This window comes from Furipterus horrens, unplaced genomic scaffold (genome assembly GCF_987537825.1).
Source record: "Furipterus horrens unplaced genomic scaffold, mFurHor1.1.pri manual_scaffold_3, whole genome shotgun sequence".
Classification (NCBI taxonomy): Eukaryota; Metazoa; Chordata; class Mammalia; order Chiroptera; family Furipteridae; genus Furipterus; species Furipterus horrens.
In genome coordinates, this window is record NW_028327173.1 from 95727403 (window position 1) to 95747841 (window position 20439).

The following is a 20439-nucleotide window of genomic DNA, read 5'->3' on the forward strand; positions in this document are numbered from 1 at the left end:
GTTTCTGATCCTGGCAGCAGTGGTGTGCGCCTGGGTGCGGTGTTGGTCATGCTAGCCTCGTGTCCACTGGGTCGTGCACCCTGGTAATACTCGCCCGCCTGCGGCGACCTGCGCGTTCGTTAGGCGCCTGCTGGAGCCAGCCGGGGTGCTTGTGCATGTGCGCAAGTGCACATGCACGGTGGCCTGCGGGCTAGCCTCAGGCCTGCCAAGCCGCGCCCCGGGAGTTAGTCTCTCGCCCCTTGGGGCGGCCCGGGACACTTGTGCATGGTGGAAGTGGGTGTCTGAGTCGCTGCTGCCCGGTGTTCCTGTGCCGCAACCGCCTGCTGTTCCTGCACCTGCCTGGGGGGGCACAAATAGAACTTGCGCAAGTGGGCTGTTCACTTACCTGGTGCCTATTGGGGAGGGCCAGGGGTGTCTGCGCAGGGTCTCCTGTATGCCCAGCGGGCCGATCCTATGCCCGTTGGTGCGCTGATCTTATGCCTGTTGGGGTGGGTCCGAGCGGCACTGGGACGCGCTGCCAGCAACCTGGCTGTGCACCTGGGCCAGTGGACGAGCAAGTAAATGAATGTTATAGTACAGGTTCTGATTTTCATTGGTTATAAAACATGTTAAGAAGGTGTTTAAATGCTTAATTACTTCAATAACCCACACTGAGGATAGAGTCTCCAGTGTTATTGTTGATAAAAACATTTGAATTCCTAAAAGGTCTAAGAAGACTATGAGTGTTTTCTTAGCGGTACAGGCCAACAAATTGCAGTGCATGACAATGACAACTCCTAGATACCACAGGAGATAAGATGCTGGATATCAAAGACTGAGGTTGAGGAAGATATAAGAAAGGGCACACTATGGTGTCCCTTAAGGAAATATTTTATAGAGGTGGTTGAGATGTTCAGTAAATGCTGCCTGGCATTAGTCTCCCCCTACTTCTTAATCAATCAATCAGTCATTGTTTGTCTAGCGAGGTCCAGATATGCAAACAGGTAAATCTAACACAGTATGAAAAACACATGACAGATGCATAGCTAACACAGGTGGAAGAAAGATTGCTCTTTTGGTATAAAAATCGGGTGGGGGGAGTGTTTCAAGGAAGAATTCACAAAGAAAAACCTTCTTGTGTAGGGTCTTGAATGATGAGTAGGAATTCCATACATTTTGTCAAAGCATGATTTTAGGACTACCTACATCAGAACCTCTTTCAGAACTTGTGAAAAATGTTCTTGAGCTCGAACTCAGACCTACTGATTAAAAATCTCTGGGACAGGATAATCTTTAGGACCAATGTTCTAAGGTCTGAAGTAGGCAAAAGTGTTGTTGGTAGTAATTCCCCTACCTTCTTTTCACTCATCAGCCATTGCTCTCTCTTTGACTCTTGTGGCACACTTTCTAATTTCCTGCTTATAATTAACTTGCAGGGATAGCATATCTAAAATAAAAATATTTTAAGCAAATATAAAAAATTACATGGCCAGGAGCATACCATTGTGGCCAGGTGCATTCATATTGTATTCACGTTCCCTAGTGCAGTACTGAATTTAATAACTGGGAGTCCTGTCACTGGCCTGTCAGAATAGATTGAGTTGGAGCAGAGTCCTGGAGGTCCCTGCCAGACTAGATATTGACCCTGTAGTTATTGGGTCTTATGAAGGTATTTAGTCTGAGCAGGGTGGTGAGGTCAGGAGTTGAAAATGGGGCTTCTGGAAGTTTCAGGATATCTACTATTTACCAACCAGTATGGAAGTATTTCTCTATTTTAATAGTTGGAACAGTACCAGCTGAACAATTCCCTTATGTACACAATAAGACAAAAGACAATGAGAAAAAAACAGAGTTCTGTGGATATTAATGTTCTCCATTAACTATAGTTTAACTCTATCTTAAGAATAAAAGCATAGACAGTTATATAGTATTGGAAGGTATGTAGTATCAGTTTGCTTTAAATTTTTTGTTTCATGAAAACTGGGCTAAATAAAAATACCTTTGTTTCTTTTAAAGTTGATAGTCACCTTTACAGCAACAAGTTATAGCTCTTGCATTAATAATCCTAACTGTACTCTTTGATTTGGAGTTGATCAGAATATATTCTTATTCTCTAGAGCACAGTTTTCATTGTACCTTTCTTAGTTCTTGCGGCTATAACAAAATACCATAGACTGGGCAACTTAAACAATGTTTCTTTCTCGCAATTATGGAGGCTGGAAGTGTAAAATCAGGGTGACAGCACGGTGCAGTTCTGATGTGAACCCTCTTCCTGGCTTGCAAATGGAGACTTTCTCATGTCCTCACATGGTGGGGGTGGGAGGGGCGTGGGGGGATGAGGAGAGGGAGAGAGAGAGAGAAAGCAAGAAACTACAATCTGTTTTTCTCTTATTATAGACACTTATCTCATCCTAAGGACTCCACCCTCATGACTTCGTGTGAACCTAAAAACCTCCCAAAGACCCCATATCCTACTACAATCATATTGGAAGTTAGGGCTTCAATATATGAATTTTGGAGGGACACAAACATTCAGTTCATAACAGAACCTTTATACCTGAATGTTGCTTTTCTCTGAGGCCTGAATTCAGGCATTCGATATACCTAAAGCTTAATAAAAAGTTCTAGGCACATGATAACATGTCTTGCATTTTATTCTGAGTTTCTGCCAGGACTCCTGGGTCAGTGTTAAGATTCTGGACATTTTTTGAAGCTCACTAATATCACAATGCTAGACTTCCACTGGCTACTCTTCTCACGGTCAACTGACATCCAGACCAGCTGAGCATTGTCTTGGCTCCTTTTTTTTCTCCAATGTCATCCCTCCCTCCCTCTAAGCTCACTCAAGTATGACATTAGCTCTGTGTTGATGGAGGCAAGATTTACACAAATACATTAGGTTATGACATATTTTGTAAAGTAGTTCTTCATACCAAGTCATCAACTATGTTATCAAGGCTAATGTCTCTCAAAATTTAATGTGGGTGGGAATGCCCAGTGATTGGTTAGAGCTCACATTCAGATTGTGGTAGGTGGTGGGAAGGGGCTGAGAGTGCTCTGTATCTAATGAGTTCCCAGGGGATGCTGTGGCTGCTGTCCAAGGACCTACTTTGAGTAGAAGGGCCCAGACAACTAAATGTTTTGGGATAGTCATAACTGATTATTTTATAGCTGCAGAGTTTGCATTACATATTCCAAAATCAGAGACTTTTTTAAGAGCTTTACAGTTTCTCACTGTTTTTCAGAGAGAGTTTTTTAAAGTCCCTTTACAGTGTGCTTGCAGAATTTGCTGTACATGGGAAGATGTAAACCATTGGGAGGTAAAATATTTTGCTCAGTGAATCTAAGTTCAGATCTCTGAACTTGCCTTATAACTCACGGTACCACACATCACCTCACCTTAGGAAACAATGGGCTCTGTGAACCTCTGCCAGCCTGTGCCACCTCCATGAGCCAGCATGTAGGGTGGGGTGGGAGTGGCTGAGCAGAGCGCTGACTGGTTACTTGGGGCAGGAGACAGGAGATGGAAGGATAAAGCGAGCCTAATGTAAACATTAAAAAGCATACTGAGAACACTATGTGAAATGAATCCTTGTGAAACTGCCTGAGGCAGGAAGAAATCAGTTTTATTAAGTGATGAAAACCACTGTAGACTTCGTGTGAAAACATTCCAAGGTTTGGTCTTGTGTAGTATAGAAGAGGAACTTTACCAAGACTCATTTTAATCACGAGAACATCAAGGAGCTATATTCCTATTTATATATGCATATGAAATTTGTTATAAAGATACATGCATGAACCTCCCCACCCCCAATGAACGTTGTTAGTAACCTCAATGCACAGTATTTGAAGTCCTCAGGTGCTGTTCTGATGACAGACTCCCAAGAAGACAAAAGCTTGCTAGGACACATGGTTTTCAGATTCACTTCTGTGTAAAATGCTGTAAATAACTCGATGCCCTGAGCAAGTCCTCCCCTCATCTGCTCACCTCCATTGTGACAAGGGAATTAAATCACTTTCAATTACTAGATTTTGACCAGGAGGCAAGGCAGAGAATTTCAGGCTAAGGACCAGAGGTCTGGCTGGGAACATTGGCTTTTTTATTGGCTTGCCCTCCCTGGATGCCCTTGAAGTTACTTTTGGAGGAGAGATGTGGGCTTGGGGCAATGTATCTTAGACTCATTCCACATATATGTCCCTGAATAGGGACTGATGAAGAAGCAGGGGTTTGCTAGATAATCCATCTGGGAGAGGATTAAAGACCCTTGCTGATGGGGAAAAGGAACCACGGATTAAGAGAAACACTGTTTCTCTAATGTCAGTACTATCATTCAAAACTATGGCTGAAAGAGCAGCTTGGGTAGTAAGGACTCCAAAAAAAGAGGAAAAAGTGACAGGAACTGGAGCTGACAGAGGCAGAAGCTCCCAAACCTTGCAGTACATTAGAGTCACTGGGGTGGGGGGGATGTGGAGGGAGTGATGCGGGGAAGGAGTAAAACTGGTAGCATCCAGTCCCACCCAGTCTTTAGGGGCAAGACTCACTAGTTTTCAGCTGCCTCCAAGGTGGTCAAGAACCCTGTGTCATAGAGCAAAAGAAAGTCTGGGCTGGAAAGGTGGGGGTGGCACACAGTCCTGCAGGCACAGCAAAGTCTCATGGGAAGTTTGAGTGGGAAAAATGAGAAGGTACAAGTCAGGAGGCTCACCATTTTCTGTTGGGGAGGACAGGGAAGGTGGTGGTGCAGAGGAAATAAAAAATATGAACTTGTTAGTAGATATCTGAGGTAAGCTCATCCAATGGACATAAGATGAGTAAAAAAGGACTTCCAGCCAAGATGGAGGCCTAGACTGACACACTCTGTCTCCCTCCACAACTAAGAAAGAATACATCTACTGCAAAACCAGAAATAACCAGAAGTTCCAGAAAATAAAGCTACATGGAAGTGCAACATATAAAGTTATAAAGAAATGGTGCTCGTCTGGACAGGTAGGAGGGGCAAAGCTGGGGTGGAGAGGTCAAGCTGTGCTGGTGGCGGCAGCTGTGGCAACAGTGGCAGAACGGTGGTAAGCACAGACACTGTATTTAACGGGAGGTGAGAAGCACTTGAGGAGCACCCCCAGCTGCAGACCAGACCTGTCAGCTCATGATTCCAATGCCGGGGAAGGCAGACCCCCTTTGCCTTGGACTGTAAAGGCCAGAGGGGGTGGGGATGGAGGAAGAAGCTCCTGGTCTCTCAGCAGAGAGTAAACGGCAAGAATACAACTTGGACCTCCACCCCAACACAAAACACCACAGCGCGGTGAGAAGTGTCGCCCAGTAGTGATGCATGCACTGCCCCCTATAGTGTAGGAGGTGTGACAGCCACTCCCAGGAAGCAAAGGTAAACACAAGACTGTCGGGATGGCACAGATCATGATAGAGATCCCAGTGACGCAGCTGATCAGACAGCAAATATCTAATGTAATGAAGCAGCAGATAGAAAATCTTTCTGAGGCACAGTTCAAAGTTTTGGTTGTAAGAATGCTTACAGACCTAACAGCAGAAATTAAACAAGATGGGGAAGGAATGAAGGCTACTCCTGCTGAAATGAATGAAACAAGTGGTGAGGGAAAGAAAACCAGGGATCAAATCAACAAATGGGGATATAGGGAAGGAACAAAGAGTCAATCAGTACAGGAAGAGGAAACAAAAAGTGAGGAAAATGAGGAGAAGCTCTGAAACCTATGGGACAGTTATAAGTGGGCCAACATTGGAATCGTAGCATTTCCAGAAGGTGAAGAAGAATTAGAAATTGAAAAATTATTTGAAAAAATAATGAAGCAGAGCTTTTCTAACTTGGGAAAGAAATACAACTTACAAGTCCAGGAAGCACAGAGAGTTCCAAAAAAACTGGATCCAGGGAGAACCACACCAAGACACATTATAATCAAAATGTCAAAAATTAAGGATAAAGAGAGAATCTTAAAAGCAGCAAGAGAGAAGAAGAGAATTACATACAAAGGTGTCCCAAGTAGACTATCAGCTGATTTCTCAAAAACAAAACAAAACAAAACTGCAGGAAAGAAGGGACTGGCAAGAAACATTCAAAGGAATGAAAAGCAAACACCTACAGCTACGATTACTCTATCCAGCAAAGCTGTCATTCAGAATAGAAGGGCAGAGAAAGTGCTTCCAGGACAAAGTAAAACTGAAGGAGTTCATTAGATCCAAACCACTGTTATATGAAATGTTAAAGGGACTTGTTTAAGTGAAAGAGGATCAAAACTATGAACACGAAAATGAAAACTGTATCACAACAACCAACAACAGAAGCTAGGGAATCAAAACAAAGGCAAACTAAGTAGGCAATGAGAGTAGGAATAGAATTATAGGTATGGGAAACATATTGGGGGGAGGTCAGCTGGGAGGGGGAAGGGGCAAGAGGAAGGAGGATGATACAGAAATTAAGAAGCATAGCAGGAAGGAGTGGAGTAGACAGGAAGATGTTGAGAAGAACTATATGCACAACCAATGGGCACGGACTAAGGGACAACTGAGAGAGGGAGGGAGGTCACTGGGTGGAGGGGAACAAAGGGAAAAGAAATTGGGACAACTGTAACAGCATAATCAATAAAGCATATTAAAAAAAGATGAGGGAAAAAAAGACCTATATATATGATCAAAATACCTAATGTGACTAAATATTTAGGTGAAGATTCTTAGTTTGTTCTAAGTTATTCCTAAACTGTTACTTTAAAATAAACAAGGATAGCCTGGATAGAAGAATGTAGGAGAACAAATATTTTCAATAATTTGTATCTCTGATGCACACCCTGTCCCGTGATAGTGGCAGGGCAGATGTTAGGAGTCAGTCAGTCCCTTAACCCTTGGTCTTCACATACCTCCTCAGGACTAAATATATGGCCCACATGGTCCAGGCTGTAACAAGGGGGTTATTGGGACAAGAAAACCTGAAAGTGTATTTAAATTAAGAAAAGTCCATAGTCAATTACAAATAACCTGATAGTGTCCATTTGACCAGTGCTGTTTTTCCCACTCAGTGTCATTTATTTATGGATGCTATTACATGTGGTAGCACACTTTCTTGTTTGTTTGTTTTTGGTACTGCTCAATTCATAGTATAATCAAATAAAAGTAAAATTACCCATGTATCTTCACTTCACAGATGGTCTGATCAGACTTTTCTGAACTAGCATCCTTAATTTCAGGCCCTTTCTTGATATTGATGTATTCTTGAAGATTCCTGTTTACCTCATTTACGAATGAAGCACCAACTGTGTCATAGTGGATGAATCAAAGTCTTTGATTTTCCTGGCAGGGTTATTTTCTTAGTTACTGTTTGATTATTCCTGATGCATTCAGAAGCCCAGGGAGGGTCCACTAAAAGAGTTCAGAGATCAAGATTGACATTTTCCTTTCTGGATTTGGTCAGTCAAATCCTGTCCTGTTTTCCATGCCAGTCCTGCAGGTCATGAAATGGGTTATGCTTTGTGAGAATTCCTTTCATCAGCCAGGGACCTTAGGGAGTTTTTCATTTTTTCACTTATATAGAATTTGAGTGTGTCCTGAAGATGAAGAAAAACAGGTTTATTTTATAAGTGACCTCTATGCTCAAACAAAGAAACGTAGTTTTAGTATTTCTTATAAAAATTCCTCTCTTTGTATTATGTTAGGCTTTATTTTTTTCCTTTCCCCCATGAGAAGCCTAATCAAAGTTTAACAAGTTTTTATAAAATGTTATAATTTTGTTTTTATAGTTCTAGGCATTAGTTTTAAATGACCAAGAAATGTTCATCTTGGCATTTTCATAAACAGTAATATGAAAAGCCCTAAGCTGAGGGTATGTAGTTATTCTAGTCATGTCTCATTGTGATGTTAAGAAAACAATTTTCTGAAGCAAATATAATCCCAAAATGAAGATATGCGGGTATCACTTGTCACCAGTTAAGTGACACAAAGAATATGGGAGTTAGTGACAGGGATGTATTTCCAATGGTGCCCAGGGTGGGCTTGCTTTTCTATGATGTTGAAAAGATGTTTGCACAATCAGAGCACCAGTCCTGAAAGCACTCCTTCTCTTCATTGCAGATAACTTCTGCAAGCATTTTAGAACTCTGACACCCTGTGTGGTTCTGGGGGAGGAAAGGTGACAAAAAGGGTTCTAAGATTTCCTTCATACTCCCTGAAGATGATCTTGAATGCTCTCTGAGTACATATACCCGACCAAGGACTCCAGTCTAGGAAATTGGACAGATTGCAAGGAGCAAAATTGTGTTTTGAATACTTGGACATTTGGTACAAGTCCCCTTTCTATATCATTTTAAATTCACTGATATATTATTAAAAAGGGATGGGTAGTCCTGGCAGTGTGATGCAGTTGATTGTAGCACCGTTCAGTACACCAAAGGTTTCCAGTTTGATTCCTGGTCAGTGCACATACCTAGGTTTTGGGTTTGATCCCCAGTTGGGGAGTGTATGGGAGGCAACCAATTGATATTTCTCTCTTTCTCTCCAACCCTTCCCTTCCTCTCTGTAAAATCAATGAAATCAATGGAAACATATCCTCAGGTGATGATTATTTAAAAAAATGGAATGGGTAAGTGGTTATAAAAGGAATCCATATACAAATGTATTAGTAATTACTAAGAGAATGAATAATGAGTGATTTAGTGAACTGAGGCCTTCCTGCTGGTTTAGGTCATCAGTGTGAACTCAGCAGAGGAAAAAATGTCTGACATGATTTTAATCAGTTAGCAGAGGCATTATGCTTAACAGCACTGTCCTATCCTCTTTAATCAGGAAAAACTAGGCTCAGTTTTTGATAACTAACAAGATGGATCCACTGGCTTGTGCTTCCTATTTCAGAGACTTCCACATATAACTTCATGTCGAAGTTGTCCAGAAAGAGAAAAAGAGAAATACTTCTGTGTTTTGGAATCTCTTTAGTTAGAAGTTCCTCTAGATGTCAGTATTACATAAGGAAACGAAAATATAATAGTCTGCAGCAATGAATAAAGACCTTACATTATTCAAATAGCAAAACATATATGATATATAATTGGTGAAGAAAAAACAGCCTTGTGTGGAAACTGGCTTCTTATATTCCTCAAGATCGAACGACAGCCTCTCCTGTTGCACAAGTCAGACTGTTGTACCCAAAGGATGTTGGCCCAGTTTGTGGACATTTACCACTGTCACTCTAGCTGGCCTTAGAGGCAGACACGGAGTGAGCATCGCTCCACAGAGTCTTACAACCAAATTCTCAATTTTACACATTAATGGATTGAACTTTATGGAAACATACCAGTTTTTATTATTAAGTCCATGTATGTTTTCACCATTGTGTTTATGCCATCCAGAAATAAGCACAATGCTTATCTGCCAGGAATTTCATTTCAAAAGAGAAGCATTGGAAGATGATGTGATAAAATAGCTGAGAAGCAACTTGTTGAACTATCTTTTTTGACTAATTTGGATATATACTTTCAAAATTAGACTTAAATTCTCTCTCTCTTGCTTCTCTTCCATGTTGATTCTAATCTTTGACCAATAAATATTTATTTCTTCACTCTACTAATTTTTCATTTTATACCCTTTTCCCTTAATCTTATTTTTATCTCCAGAAGGTTGACAGTGTGTAGATATTCAATAAATATTAATAATATCTACCTTGACTATAATCATCTATTTCTTTTTTCAGAGTGACAGTACAGTGTAGTAGTTAAGAGCACAGACTGAAGTAGATAATTGAGTTAGAATCTTGATTATAACATTTCTGAACTATGTAATCCTGGGAAGTTACTCAAATTCATTATAAAATAGTTAATAGTATCTATCCCAAAGGAATAACTGAGTTAATAACATAACAAGCATAGAAAAGTGCCTGGTATGTAGTCAGTGCTTGGTCTATGTTAGTCACCACCACCATAATTATTATCACCACATCATTATTATCACTATTCTCCGTTTTTAGGTAAACACCAGGAATTTAAAGGCTAAACCAGTCTTTTTGCCCATTTGAGGCAAAATGAAAAAAGGCTTAATGTTGCAAGAGATACCAGGCTTGGGGGTATGTGCTGAGTGCTGCACAAGCACAGGTGAGGGAGTCGCTGGCTGTGCCTGAGGAACTTGAATGACTTGTTCCCTGCAAATGGAGAAATAGGCACCTGTCATCCCCGCACTGTCACTTAAAAGAGAAAGTTACAGTCTTCGAGGCCGTAATCTCCAATTTTTTTTTAACAGGTTTACTAAATGTGTCTCTGTGTTTCAAGGTCCCTGTCTGAAAAATGGAAATGCTCTGATCAATTTGCAATTTGTCTTGATATCTGTGAGCTGCACTAACATGGTATTTCATGCTTTCAAGTCACCCTAAGGGAAATTTTGCTCTCTTTTCAAAAGAAAAAGGACTGATTGTGAACAATTTCATTAATTACAATGTATAACTTTAGCATTTGTGATCATTTGGATGGATTGATTTACCTTTTATGCGGTATTTAAAGAGGGTTTGCTAAACTAATTCAGAGAAGCCAGGACTGTGAGAAGAATGTTTATCTGATTAGGAAAAGGGCCATATGTTCTAAGCATTTATAAAAGCTTACTTTAGTCTTCCACCTTCTGGCTTACAAAATCTGATCACACATGTCCTCTCATTGTTATTTGAGTTATATATGAACCACATCAAGACAAATAAACAGAGGTCATTGGTGACTTGAATATTATCTATATCCTTTAATCTATTCATAAAAATTGGCCTTCTTCTATAAATAGTGCCAGAGTTTTACAGGATTTCTTTTAAAATAGTGAGTTCATTTGTCTTCTACTATTGTAGTCTATATAGTTTCATTCAGACTGTCCTGCCTGCTAAATACTATTCATTTTTTTTCTGTGTTTGAATCACATAATATATGGTTCTTAATCTGGGGCAATTATGCCCCCAGGGGATATTTAGCAATTTCCAAAGACATTTTGAAAGTTTCAACTGGGGAGGAAGATACTATTGGCCTCTGGTTGGTAGATGCCAGAGATGCTTCTAAAAATCTTATAATGTTCATGACATTCCCTGCAACAGAGAGTTATGCAGCCCCAAGTGTCTGTATTGCTGAAACATCAATTACTCAGTTGTGTATCAACAGGCTAAGGAGAAGGTGTGGTCATACCCTGACTTGAAGGAAATGGCACCTGTCAAAGAAAAGAGGACATCAGCACTCACAGGTAACATTTTTAGAAGATTAGATATTTATGAAAAGAGAAAGCTCTGTTGTAAAAGTCATGTTGTTGTTCTTATTTAGAGGAAGTCACATATTCATAAAGCCCAATGTCTGGAGAAGTGCTTTTTGGATATCTTTATTTGATTGTCTTTGGACCCTACTAGTTACAAACTAGGAAATCTTTGAAAATTCAATTGTCATTCAGTTGATCATGTTAATTTCTATATTGCTTTGCAAAAACTTATATCTGTTGATAAAGACAAACCTGATTAGAGATACCATTATGTGAAGACAAAATTATACTGATCATATCTTATAATACATCCTCCAATAAAATAATTTTTTTCCTATGATGACTTTTAGAGAGATCTTTCCAGAAGAACCAGACTTCCTCTGACAAAGAAAAGGTTAATAAACTCAATAAGAAAAATTCTGAAAAGACCAATGCTTCTCTAGTTCAGAGAAGTTTTGCCACATTTCATACAAAAAGACTGCAAGACAAGGTAGAAGATTTTGCTCTAAGGAAGTCCATAGAGCCAAGAGAAGATACAGATGGAAGAGAAATTTTATGCACACAGAGAGTGAACAGACAAGAAAAAAATAGTGCTGGAAGTGATAAGCAAGCTACTGGGGATAAAAATGAATGTTCAGTGTTCGAAGAAAAGGAAAATGGGCTTCATTCTAAGGAAGATACCAGAGAACCTGAGAAAAATGGGGTGTCATCGATTGCAAATGAAACAGTGATGGACAAGTGTTTAAATAAAAAGCAAAATGATGATAAAACTAATGGTGATCAGTTCTCCGAAAGGTAAGGGTAAAGACATTATACATATACAACTGATGTTTTTTGTAGATCCATGTGTCATTGCAATTTAAGGCCATATCGAAAGGATAACTGAAGTTTCTAAATCAACGGTTTAGAAAAACCAGTTTTCACTTGTGTAGATTTTTTTTGTGTAGATTATTTTTTCTTCATGCCTGTGACATGCTTATGCATTGCATTGTTTTCTAAGGTTACTGCCAACTGGAAGACAAAGATAGTGATTATTTGTACTCACATAAATCAATATTTTGAAAAGGTAAAGCAAAATTTTTATTTTTGAAATATAGAGCACATCCTTCCTAAGATCAAGTACTGAATGATGATCAGATTTATCTGTAAGTTAAAATCTAATTCTTAAAAAGTTCACCTACCCCTTTATACATGATAAATGGGCTTTTACCCACCCCACCCCCGATACTTTGAGGATTGAGTAAGAGGTAGATTATTCAATGACTATTCCTCAACTGCAAAGTTTCACTTATAAGTCCAGGTAATTATGTAGCCAATTAAAATTAATTATTTTACCCAATCTATTTGGAACATAAAATATCAAAATATCTATGGTCTTTTTTTAGGGAGTTAAGATATAATTCTTATTTCATTTTTAATACAGTATTTGAAACCCAATCATCAAGAAGTCTAATTTTCCAAGACTTAAACATAAACACTATGTTTACCAAGAAAGTCTATCACTGTAAAGATCCATTTCATAAGGTCTGGAGCTGTTGAAAAACTGAAGTTAGGTCAATTCTTTCACCCGTAAAGGCTTACTCTCACTGATAATATTCAGAGAGATTATTGCTTCTTATTATGCTTTAATTTAGTCATTTCTCTCTTTTATAAAGGAAGTGAAAGTAATAAAGGTCAAGTCAGTTAGGTTTACGAAATGACTGTTTTATAAAGGGTCATAGACTAATTTGGGGCTCCAAAGAAGTCACTGGGGAGATTCTCTGGGATCCTAGTTGCCTACACCCATCATTCTGCTGCTTAGATCTGACGGGGAAGCATCCTACTCCATTTTATCTCCAAACACTGATATTGCCAACTGCCTGTCATGAAGCTTAGGTCCCTTCACCAAAACACCATTTTGAGGGAGTTTTAGTTCTTAGAAATCTGACCAAAACTATGAGAGTTACAGCTGAATTTTATTTTCTAGGTGTATCAGCAATATAAAAGCCATTTCCACATCACGAGTCCTGGGAAATGCAGTGACAGGACCCATTTTCCAGAATGCTGAACAAACTGAGCATGCTATCAGTAGTAAGCAGAGCATGATGGAAGAGCAATTCATCAAAGAGGACAGAAAAAATTGCAGAACAGGTGTAGCAGGGACAGCTGAAGAACACACATTGAGAAGGACACAGGAAACTAGACAAGTCCAGGGGAGCTTAGAAGGCCAACCCCTGAAGTCAGCTGGAATTCAGACCTCCAGACAGCCAGATCTGGTGACTCCATTGGGTAGGAAATGGGTTTGTTTCAGCCTTTGCAAGCTTCTTAACCTCTTTAGCAAGCATTTACCTAAATTTAACTGAGCCTAACAGCCTGAAGTAGACATTATGCCATATTGGTACCATTTGTGAATGTAACTCAATCACATTTTTGATCCAAAGAGATGAATGCCAGAAGAAAATTCTTTTGTGACTTCTTTATGGTGTGAGAGGTGAATGTCCATATCAAATCAGATTGCCAAGATTTATATTATCTCAATTAAAAAATATTAACACTTGGCAGAGTGCCTAACACATGTTCAAGAATTATATGCTTAATGAATGTACGTTTCTGAAAGCAAAGTTATTATCTATTCACCTCCCTTTGTATCTTTTGTTGCATGTAAGAAGGCGCATGCAGTACTGCTAAATAATGCATAAATGGGGAAATGAATAGGTTCATAGCAAGCAAACTTTAACAGCAGTAATCACAGAAAAGTAAAAATAATACTGGAAGAATACAATTTTGTATTTTAGAACTAATCCTGAGGTGAGCTATAGTTTAAACACTTAAGATAGCAGGTAGAAAGTGGGAGAAGTTTGAGAGCTGTGGAATATATACTTAGCCAGTTTTACTGGGCATTTTATTTCCAGCCAGAAAAGAAAATCATCTTTGTGCCATAAGTGTGTCTTAAATAAAGGCTAAAATATTTTGGAAAATAATATGTAACAATATCAAACATTTCAATGACATAAAGGAAATTTTTACTTCTTTCTTTCTCTGCTTTAGTTAACATAATGGACTATATTTATGGTTCTTAAAAAATGGAACAAACAATATCTCATGTTTGAATTTAAATGGTCTCAGGCCTGGAAGCATAACCTATTTTGGCTGTATCAGGGTTGGAGATTTTCAACTATTTTGACATTTTTAAAAGTTGTCCTGAAGATAGTATGAACCATAGGTTAGTGGTCCTGACATTCTTTCTCAAAGATGTCAGGTGTCACCTTCATGAATCACAGATTATAATATGAAATGAAAGTTGATACTCCCTTGACCATTAGGAATAAAACAGATGGCCTGTTGTGTTTTATTATTAAATGAGCAAAATTTCACTCTGAGGCCCAATGCTTGTGCCATAAAGAGTTTTTGCTGCTTAACAGATGGCCCTTCTTTTCCTCTCACCTTCTAGATGACGGCCCAGCTCCTCCTGCACCCTTTCATCACCGAATTGTAACAGCCAAACAGACAGCAGTCAACAGTTTTTATACTGTGAGCAGAACAGAAATTCTAGGAGGGTAAGTCATGCTTGGTTTTAACACACTTTCAACAAAAGAAGAGAACTTTCAAAGAGACAAATCCTGAAGGTTTCATAAATATTTTCCAGTCTCGATCTGAGAATTAGAAATGTCATAAACAAACATTCTAAGAGATTTTAACCATTTCTGAAAGTCATTACTGATGCTAACAAGGTTGATGTGGTGACAGTGACTAAACTCCACATTTATTATCTGCTTTACCTCCCATGTTGCAACATCTGAAAATGAGAGAAACCCACTGTGCATCCCAGAAGGTTGAAAGATTGTTCAAAACCTGGAAACAGAGGAAAAAATTGTATGAATGAGTAAATACTGTATGTTTCTTGTAGCATGTGTTACATCATTTTTATCATTGTTGTTGGTTTTCCATTTATGTTGTCATTGCATTAATTACTATTATCCATTTCAATCACTTATTTTCTTCACAGAACTTATTTGAAGGACATCTAAATGTACAGTCTTTCCCTGAAAAAGAAAGAGTAAAGTCCAACACAGACCAAGCTACTTACTGGGGATATTTCTTCCTCTTCTACTTTAGTCACAATCCCCGTATGATATCTTGTAATTTAAAGCCTAAATTATAAAGTTTACTACCATAAGCATATATATATATATAATGGGAAGAGGAAAGCAGAAAATTTGTACAAACATATACAAAATTTACTTAACATATTGGAAAATATCCGTAGTTACTATAATACATGTTTTTGCAATTGGCTTTTGGGGGTATGGTTGATATTTGTAAAGTCCCTTCTTCCTCTTCCCATTCTATATTTCTTTTGCCCTTAGCCACACAGAACCACATGAACTTTTTCCTCTTCAGCTGGCTGATCGTGGACAACTCCCCTTGAGACTCTGAGGATAAGCTGAGGGAGGAATGGGAATTCTGAAACATGAGTAGGTGCTGTGGAGTCTGAAATATTACTGCCTGTGGCAGCTTATTTTGTCTTTAGGGACTTTAGCGGCAAGCTAGCAACTGTTTCTCCAAAGGAGAGCAATTATTTGGCAGAAGAGGCTTTGAAACAGTCCCTGGGTTTGTGCTGTGTTTCTGGTTAAGGTTCTTAATGGTTCCTTAAGAAGTTCCTCTCCATCCCTTCGGGCAGTGTTGGATCTTCTTGGTCATATTGCAGTCTGGACTAGCTGCTGGTCAACTGTCTGGGTTCTACTTAAAACTAGTATCATACTCACTTGGTAAATGAGTTAGAGGAGCACAATGTGTATTGTTGCCTTAAAGTGCAAAGAAAGCATCAACTGCTGTATCTTCTTTTCAGTAATAAGAGGTTCCAGATGTGTGTGTGTGTGTGTGTGTGTGTGTGTTTGTGTGTGTGTGTAATTTTTCACTTTTGGCAATGGATCACTGTCTCCCAAAAAGCTTGCCTGTGGTGTCAGGGCTCTGAATTTTCCTGGGGTTCATCTACCAACCTGTGGAAGTAATCCCAACTCAACCTATTTCATTAGGATGAATTTATAATTCCAATTCAACAGATTCAGTTAGGATGAATTTATCAGTATAATGCACCAGCAGGAATGCTGGGAGATGACTTAATAATTCAAGGCACTTGCAGAATAAATCATGTAAGACAAGAAGTAGTCCTGAAGTTAAACATGATATGGAACATCTACTGGGCCAGGCAGTTCTGGGAGCTTTTGCTAATCTAGAGAAAAAAAAGCATTTTCTTAATTGGCATCCACATAAGAGGCCCCTGGGACTGTGTTCACATATTCATCTAAGCAGTGGCTGGAATTGAAGTTATCACTTGTCTATGTTATAGACCTCTCTGCTTCTGCCCACAGTGTATAGCTGAGTTGAATGGTGTGGTGGTAGTCATTACCTTGCCTCTGTTCGTTGTTGCCAAGACCCTCACCTCTGCAGTTCTCTAAGAATGTGGTGGCTTTAGGTTGACAACGTTGTTAGGGAAGTTTTCCTGTTGCTCCTGCTGTGATAGCCACCATTGCACAGGCAGGCTCCAGTGTTCTATATATTTTTCTGAATCAGGAATCAAAGTAAGCAAGTCAGATTTAAAAATTGTTGATGAGGATGCATTCTCTGTGTGATTAATTTGTAAGAAGCTGTCTTACAAAGTGTATACAGATTTATATCCAAGCTGAAGTGTCAAAAGCTCATAAATGATTATGTAATATGTGTTTTTGATTATATATATCTCTATATAATATTGTTATTACTTTTTATTTATTATGCAGTTTCCAAAAATAATTTGATGTGCCTGTTTAATACCTGTATGGGTCACATGCTTACAAAGCCTAGCTTATTATATTCATATGTATTCAGAATGGTTCTCATTTTTCTTAACAGAAATTCTCAAATTTTAGGTTGCATATGAATTATCCAAGGAGTGTTGTGAAATACAGATTCTGGGGCCTAACCTCAGATTCCTGTCTCAGTAGGTATGGGGTAGAGCTAGGAAATGTGTATTCCTACCCTTAAAAGATTCTGATGCCAGCGACCCACAGCTTGACACTGTTGTAGAAGTTTATTGGCTACAGTAGATGCAAATTCAAAAACAGAAATGCCTGGGGCAGCTGCCTGGTCTACCTGGTAGTGACTGAAGCCAGATATGGTGGGAACAGAGCCCCATGCTGCACTATATCCCCTTCTTTGGCAGGGGGCGCTTTGGCCAGGTTCACAAGTGTGAAGAGAAAGCAACAGGTCTGAAGCTGGCTGCCAAGATCATCAAGACCAGAGGCAGGAAGGATAAGGTAAAGGTCGTGCCATGTGGATCTCTCCTTGCTGTTGTTCTCACCCCACTAAGTGTCTGTACCTCTTCTCAGGATGAAGTGAAGAATGAGATCACCATCATGAACCAGCTGGATCATGTGAACCTCATTCAGCTCTATGATGCCTTCGAGTCTAAGAATGACATTGTCCTGGTTATGGAGTAGTATGTGTTCCATTCTGCTCCCTCTTCCACTTCCCTGCAAAGCTGTGCACACACGTTCAGAGTCCCGCAGCACCGGTGACCACAGGGTGCAACTCTGTCCTACCTCAGAAGTTGCTAGATCCACACTTGGTACACCACTGATTTTGACTTGCCTGTATGAGATAATCTCATCAGTTTCAGAAAGGAAATTATTGTAAAATAGATATCTTTATATATAATTTTATTAATGAGAAGTAGGATGACAACATAGATCTAACTTTATATACAAGCTACACTATCAAAAATCCAGCTTAAATATTATTCTGGTTAACCTGGAGGACTGTCATTTTTGAACTACCGTTCACTTTCAACCTAATCACTGATACAAAGTTCATGTCAAACTCTTAATAATTAGGGCTAAGAAACTTTCATTTAAAGTCAGCTTTATAAAAACTAAATAAGTATTTAGTCAGAAAGTGAGTACTTCTTATAACACTAAATCAGTAATGTGATTCAGTTCATTTTTTCCCTCATTTTAGTTTTTTTAAATTGTTCAATAAGGAATTTTGAATACTAAATATTTAGCATCAGCCACCTGGAAGCACTTTATCGCTGAAATTAGTCTGAGGAGAGCCTCCATAATCCTCACTTGGTATTTGGAATTTCTCCCTCTGCCTTCTTAGAGTCCCCTTTATCTTCCATGTAAGTTAGAAAATGTCAGGTGTGGACTCACCCCAGAGCTGTAGCTACCAGGTGAAAGGGAGCTGGAGACTGAAATTCATAGTGGGTCAGACAAGGGCCTTCAACCGAAGAGTCATCTAACTGAGATAGTAAAGAAGGCACAGAAATAACTGTGTATGCCTCTGTTGGAAGAGTTTGAGGAGCTTAAACTGCAAGAAAAACATGTTCGTAAAAGAATCATGACTCAGGACTCAACTCTTTCCTCTGCAGTGTGGATGGAGGTGAGCTGTTTGACCGGATTATTGATGACAACTGCAATCTGACTGAGCTTGATACCATCCTGTTCATCAAGCAGATATGTGAGGGAATACGATACATGCATCAGATGTACATTCTCCATTTGGACCTAAAGGTAGATCATGTTTTATACCCCAACCTTTCCCCTCATGTGGGTCACAGGGCCCCCTTAGGTACCGAACACCAGGTTGGGACACTGATACTGTCCCTAGGAACATATTCAGGAATTAATAAAAACCCAGATTCTTAACTTCATCTTCCTGTTCTCAACTTCTGTCACCTCTTAATACTTGCATGTCTCCTTTTTTAGAGACTACTATGCAGATTCTTATAATTTTCCTGTGTTAAATAAATCCATATGGGAAATTGTTTCCCTAAAAGTTTAGAATCAGAACCACCACCACCATCACCATCATGGTACCCTTGTTGTGTTCCTGTCATTATATGTTAAGTATGTGGGAGAATTTTACTAACTCAAAATATTTCAGTAGTAGCCACACTTTTTAGCTCTCCAAGAGTCCCCAGCATTCTCCTGAAACTCATTCAGGAAGCTCTGGACTTTAGGGATTTGTTTTTCTTTAGGATGCTAGAGCACTGAGGAGAAATCAATTACAGGATGGGATATAGGGCAGAAGAGTAGTGATAAAATGCTAAGGAGCAGAAAGGGGTGGTGGCAGTAAGACTGGACACCACACTGGAAATGGTGGAAAGCTTTTGTGAGCAGCGGGAATCCAAGATGCCTTTCTTTTTCTCTTATTTAGTGACTCTTTCCTTTTGATTTCTCTCCCATTATGAAGTCCTTAGAACTGTGCTTAGTTACAGCCAATGAAAGACCCAGGGCCAATAACTCTGACCAGCTCTGATATTGGGGCTGAGCATCATAAAATGCATCTTCTGTGCGGCACAGTCATTTTCTCATTTCCCTGTTTGCACAGAATGGCAGTGAGATGAAGTATTCCATATAACATACCATCTATGGTAAGTCATTAGGGATTGTAGAGCTAAATACATTTAACTTCCTTAAGCAGTTTCCCATGGACTCTCTGTAACTTGGCTTCCCTCACCATCTTGATTTATGTGCACTGACTTGCATTCATAGAGCAGGAATAAACGGTATATAAAATGGTAAAGTCAGAGGTTAAAAATCATTAGCAAAGCCCTTGGCTATGAACTGAGTTTGATAATGTGTATTTTCATGTAGCATTTCATTGAGTGTGGATATTCTACAGGTATTCCTAAAGGGATTTGATTGGCAACTGAAACTAGGACCTGACCCATCATTATAAGTCAAACAACTCCATATGTAGCTTCATAACATTGATTGACAATGAGTAGTTTTAGTTGTGGCTTATATGTAAAGATAATAATAAAGGCAACAGCTGGATGTGTAATTAAGGACCAGTCATCCCTTTCAGAAAGCTCCTTGGGAGGAAAAGGGCCCAAAATATTAAGATTGCTTGTTATATGTAGGGGAGATTATAGGTGACTTAAAAATTATCTTTTATCTTTTCTGTTTTATAAATCTTATTCAGTGAATATGCTTTAATTTCATAATTAGAAAAAATTAGCTTTTTTAAAATATAATTTTTAAAATTTATTTATTGCTTTTTGGTTACAGTTGTCCCACTTCCCCCCCATTTGTCCCCCTGCACCCAGCTCACCCCTTAACTTTCCTATGTGTCCTCAAAGCTGTTTTTTTACATTCTACAAACATTTTTTTTAATGTCATAGTAGTCTTTGACAACTGGACAGCTTTATACATGATTGATCAGTTATTTAAGCAAAAAGTCAAATGTTCTTACATAACACCCACTTCTCTATAAATAGT

The 20439-nt window shown here is 39.1% G+C and overlaps 1 protein-coding gene across 2 annotated transcripts in view; it reads left to right on the forward strand.

Annotated features, from left to right (window-relative positions):
- Window positions 1-20439, forward strand: part of MYLK4 (myosin light chain kinase family member 4) — a 111944-nt gene that overhangs the window by 73415 nt on the left and 18090 nt on the right. For both annotated transcript variants that reach the window (XM_090269910.1, XM_090269911.1), the window contains 7 exons: window positions 11110-11188; window positions 11548-11992; window positions 13164-13465; window positions 14628-14733; window positions 17379-17472; window positions 17545-17654; window positions 18585-18726. In XM_090269910.1, coding sequence (XP_090126036.1) covers window positions 11110-11188; window positions 11548-11992; window positions 13164-13465; window positions 14628-14733; window positions 17379-17472; window positions 17545-17654; window positions 18585-18726 — 1278 coding nt within the window. The remainder of the gene's footprint in view (window positions 1-11109; window positions 11189-11547; window positions 11993-13163; window positions 13466-14627; window positions 14734-17378; window positions 17473-17544; window positions 17655-18584; window positions 18727-20439) is intronic.